The sequence below is a fragment of the Branchiostoma floridae genome, unplaced genomic scaffold (assembly GCF_000003815.2).
Source record: "Branchiostoma floridae strain S238N-H82 unplaced genomic scaffold, Bfl_VNyyK Sc7u5tJ_355, whole genome shotgun sequence".
Lineage (NCBI taxonomy): Eukaryota > Metazoa > Chordata > Leptocardii > Amphioxiformes > Branchiostomatidae > Branchiostoma > Branchiostoma floridae.
In genome coordinates, this window is record NW_023365812.1 from 25,945 (window position 1) to 31,489 (window position 5,545).

At 42.7% G+C, this 5,545-nt stretch overlaps 1 protein-coding gene across 1 annotated transcript in view; it reads left to right on the forward strand.

Annotated features, from left to right (window-relative positions):
* The first annotated feature begins 915 nt into the window (after window positions 1-915).
* The window catches only part of LOC118408698, a 4,929-nt gene continuing 299 nt past the window's right edge, over window positions 916-5,545 (forward strand). The window contains exons 1-4 of the mRNA XM_035809553.1: window positions 916-970; window positions 2,110-2,385; window positions 3,795-4,061; window positions 5,413-5,541. Of these exons, the coding sequence (XP_035665446.1) occupies window positions 916-970; window positions 2,110-2,385; window positions 3,795-4,061; window positions 5,413-5,541 (727 nt within the window). The remainder of the gene's footprint in view (window positions 971-2,109; window positions 2,386-3,794; window positions 4,062-5,412; window positions 5,542-5,545) is intronic.

The window sequence follows — 5,545 nt, forward strand, 5'->3', positions numbered from 1 at the left end:
ACCAGCACAACAAGTATGAAACCAATTCATCCAGCCGTTCTTGAGTAATCTTGTACACAGACAGAGACACATACAAGAAAATATAACCTCCATTCCATGACATTTCATGGAGGTAATTAGCGTTGCCTTTTAGCAAGGCAAGTTGCGCAACCGCATGACAATAACCAGGTGCAAGTCTGCTATGTATGCTGAAGGTTTCCTTTTTGGTGGAATCTATTTTGTATGAATGATAAGAACTTTTGTTTGAAGGCAGCTACATCAGCCTGGCTTGAGGCTGTAGCTCCCAGTCCTTCGCTTTCCGGATGACTGATCTGATGTTCGGATTTGTCACGAATCCGTTGACGGATTCGCCTGCATTGACATGTATTCGCCAAAAATACATAGAAAACCTGTACGTATTGAACAATATTCTAGGTAATTTCGTACAGTGAACCATCATATCGACCAGGACCACTACAATGCTGGGGACACTGTACCATGTACATGGCAAGTAAACAGCACAGATAGCAACAGAGATAAGAAGCTACAAGCTTGAGGTGTTGGAAATCAGCGAGTCAACATGGATAGGCTCGGGACAGGTGACACTTACCACAGGAGAACTACTGCTATATTCAGGCCATGAAGAATTATGCCAATCACACAGAAGGGGTGGCTTTTAAAAGACATCCTAGAAAACTCTCATAGGATGGGGAGGGGGATGTTGCACAAGGCACGGGGATCATAACGGCATGCTCCCGCACAGAGACGAGGCGGGTCAGCATGGGGCTATCACGTGTATGCTCCAACAAATAATGCTGAATACGAGGTACACAATAGACTGTTCACGGTCATCCTGAACAGGCCAAGGGTAACATTGTCATTACCTGGGGGGCTTAAATGCCAAAGTAGGAGTGACCACAAGGCTACGAGTCAATCATGGGGAAAGACGGTTTGGGTACAATAAATGACAACGGAGAGAGGTTTGCCACAGGTGTGCTACAGGTAACCTATATAGTCATAGGTGGGAGTATGCAAAAGGATGCACACAGCCACTTGCATCTCACCAGACAGGTCCACAGAAAACAAATTGATCATATATGTATTGGGAAAAAGTAGACCATCCCTCCGATATGTTGAAGTCAAGCAGGGAGTCTAGGTCTCTTCAGACTACTACTTGCTAACTGCAAGCCTAAGGCTAAGACTGAGGAGAAACCGGTTGAGGAGAAGTGGCAGGGAATAAGAGAGGCGATAACGTCTACAAGCCTGAACGTGTTGGGTATAAAGAGATAAGGGCACAAGGGGTGGATCTTAGCAGAACTTCTGGAAAAAGTGAGACAAAACTGTTATGGAAGGACAAATGCACAGATGGGTACAGTATTTTAAAGACCATATTCACCCCAGCTGATTGGCTAAATCACGAATTTAGACTAGTAAAGGAGTGGTCAGTCCAGTGCCTTGTAACCTTCAACCCCCCTTAAAACTAGACGAATACCATTCACAAGCAAACGGACCAAAATTCTCCATCCGCCATTGCATTTCAAAGATGAGGTATTCAACTGACAAGTATCCTTTAATAAACGCTTACATCTCACGTCAAAATCATCATTACATGTTTCAATCATTAACAATAATGCAATGAAACGATCAAATGTACTAAAGAGAATGTCAATTTGCTCCACGTAAAACTCTGGAAATTTTGCAAACATTGCAAAACCATGATAGGACCACTATTAAAGTGCGCCGATGTTGTACGGGGTGAACTGACTGTTAAAGATTGCGGACAGATCGAATCTGTCCCACTCACTGCAGCTAGGAGCACTGGGACAATGAGAGGAACAAGTAATAATAACATCTTGTCTAAGGTGGGGGTGGCGATTGCCAGTAGACGTCAAAAGCACTTATTCATTTTTACAAAATAGTAAAGGGTTTATCACACGAAATCATCTCGAACACTAACTATGTTACTCATGAGAATTGGTATACTTCCCTGGATTTCTCCAACAGAAGATATGAATCTGGAAATTTTCCCCCTAACCCATACATTTGTAAGTACACTGTAAAAGACACAAATCCGCCACAGTCATTTTCAGATGATATAAGTTCAAAAACAACCTCATCTCCTCCCCACAGACAAGCCGTGTGGGGATTTCACGTGGCAGAACATCACGTATGTAGACGTGAAATGTGACTACAGCTACTACTCGTCCGACGGCTTCGTTGACTACATCGCAAAAAGACATTACCATGGTCCTTTCAGCGGGCGCTGCAATGTCACCTGCTCTGATGGAACACCGGTGATAGGACCGCCGGTAACTTCGGAATCCATAGGTATCGATGAGCCTCACAACTTCTACTACTGCCATGTGGACTCGAAGACATGGCTAGGGACTGAACCATGGTGCGAAGGTGAGTTTTGAGCAAGGAGCTGAACATAAGTGATATATGTTGCTTCATGCGGGTAGTTTCGGCACTGATTCATAAGTTTAACAATTGGTTCACATATCCGTCATGGTGGTTTCCCCGCTGTAAGTCGTTAATTATGGAGACATCTTGACTGACACAGTAAAACTAAAGCGACTACAGCAAAAGTCTTCTTCAACTATATATATAGACTCTATATAACTGTTATATAATTATATATATATTAACATAAATAAATATATATATATACATATATATCAACAGAAAACTTTGGACAAATGAATTACATATTAAATTAAATGTATATCCGATTCAGTAGACATATTGAGTCCACCGTATCATCTACTATTTGTTCTAAATTCTAAACATTTTGACATGCCTAACTATTTCTAAACAGTAAGGGTTATCTCCTCCTAGAATGTAAATCAAACGGAAAGAATTAAATTCTTCAGAGCAAGGACACAGAAATGTTAACTGTTTTGTGCGTCTATCATATAGTGAACAATCCATAACAAAGTGACGTTTGTCTTTATCTACATTACGTGATGGGGTGTCTTCCATGCTTTATGATGATCTTTCTTTCAAGTACAAATTTGTCGATTCAATTTTATGTTGAATTAGCTTGATTGTCTAGTGTACATGAATGTAATCACGCCTGAAGCAAGCGATATGTGTGTACGGAGAAAGGAAACAAAATAAACTAGAAATGCCAACATTGGCTCGTTAGCAAATAGCGGCATATTTCAATCCATCTCCGTTCCAATGCAAAAATGCATAGTTACATATCAACCTTTTACAGAAATTGACTAATCCCAAAACATAATTCCACTCTAAAATAGATTTTCGAGAAAATACCCAACCCCAATACAAGAATTTATTCTAACGGAACACCACTATCCATGCATAATGGCTGTTCTATGTGACCCATTTTCTTTCCATTTGAGAAACTACCCCAATACCAAATTCTAGATAATAGCCCTAATTCATGACACAGAAACCCTAAATATACAATTTTGGTCACAAATGGCACAAACTAGCAAATTCAACGACTATTAAGTGATGTACACCACACGTATGAATGGTGTTCTGTGGGAACCGTAAGCACCCTAATGTCATACTTAAAGCCATTTGGTTTTTACAAAAAGGCTATAACAGTACATTTTTCGTCTAAAATGGCAACAAATTCTAAAATTTAACAATTTTTTTTTTAAATTACAAACCAAAAATGAAATTGACGTGCTGTGGGAACGTGTCCTACACATCTTCATACCATATTTTATGTGATTTGGTTTTAGTAAAAGGACGTAGGAGCCAAAAGTATACATGTCTGGTCAAAATGGCCCAAAGGCCCCAAATAAGTCGTTTTTGAAAAGGTGTGATTATTTCCTCCACAGAAAAACCATGTGGGAAGTTCGAGTGGAAAGACCCCGAAAACGGAACAGTTATCTGTGACTACACCTACTACAGTCCTTTGTACTACCGGGACCACAGGTTCGACCCACCTCTACGTGTGTATGGCGGACTGAGGGGCCGCTGTGAGGTCCAGTGCTCGCCTCCGTTAGTTCCGACAGGGGCTCCGCTTCTGGAGCCTGACGCTGGAGGGTACTACTACTGCCACGGACACTCCGCAACCTGGCTGGGACAAGAGCCTAAATGCCGGGGTAGGTATTTTTACCCATCATTTTAGAAAGAGGGGGGGTTGTTAATAAATGATCTTATTGTTGGTATATGACTTTTTGGTGACGCCTCAGAGGCGAGCTTACTGGTATAGTATTGTGTGCAGTCTGCAAGAATTCTAAGAGTTGTACAGGAATGTGTCCACAGTAATGCTGGTCTATAGTAATGTTTTGAATTCCAGTCAGGGACCCAGTGTTGGGCAGGGCCGCTGTAATTTCAGTCGCTGGTAGAAAGTGCGTCATGCAGACTCCCTTTGGGGCTGGAGGCATTCAGCCTAAAATAACTGGTACAGTCCGCCACATGTACAGATTGATGGAATTCCAGCGAGAGGGGCAATGTTGGGCGGGACCACTGGCATTCCAACCAGGAAGCCAGTGTTGGGCAAGGTCATTTTATTTCCAGTCAGAGTAGAAGTCCAGGGTAAGGCGCTTGAATTCGAGGTAGAGAAGCAGTCCTGAGTAGGGCTGAGGTAATTCCGACTGGTGAAATGGCTGTGCACAAATTGCAGATAAAAGGTAAGAGTACACAATATTATGATATTCTATAGCTAGTGGCAAATCGACGACCCTCCCACATACACCAACCCCAAAACAACAACTTTCGCCAAGGCGCTAGAGACTAGTGTTTGTGTAGGTGTGCATGTCTGCACGCGCGCGCTCGTGTGTGTGTGCGTGTGTGTGTGTGCCCATTCGTCGTTAATTTACTCTATTTTGTTATCGCATTTTCGTCTACAGACCTAAACTGATTTAGAACGGAAACAATACCCAACCCCCGCCTGAGGACTTACTACGGGGATTTCGGCAAAAGTGAATGGTAGTCAGTTCGTTCTAAGATTAGCATTCCCCTTCGAGAAAATGAAACCCTAGGACTGTGGTGGCCTAACTCCGCGGTCAAACTATTTTCCGTCTAGCTAACATAGTTATCCCCCTTTCAGAAAGCTGGCACGATTTACCGCGAATGGGGTTCCATGTATACAATGGTTTGATAACTACACACGTGCATTCATAATCACATCGGATCTCAGCCTTCGTCGGTCAGGGGTCAGTTTACCATGACCGTATAAATGGCGACAACTTGAACAGATAAGTAGGCTCTATGAGTCGAAATAGCTTATGATATCCTTTTTTTATGACGACAGTTTTTTGACGGCATATTATCAGAAGAAAGGACATTATGATTTCCGAAAAAAGACCGATTATCGCCCCCCCGCCCCGCAAAAGTAGATAACCAGCATGAGACCAAAATGACTGGTACATGTAACTTGACCGTTCAGTGATAACAGGCTTCCCATCCCCAGGGTAAGACTTTAACAACGATCTCATCCCTGCCCCACAGACAGGCCATGTGGAGACTTCCAACGGAGCCCCCAAATGGCAATATTTGAGTGCGACTACAGGCGCAACGGTGTCAGACTTACCTGGGACCACACCACCGGTGTAATTTACTTTGGTGCTATAATAGGGCGCTG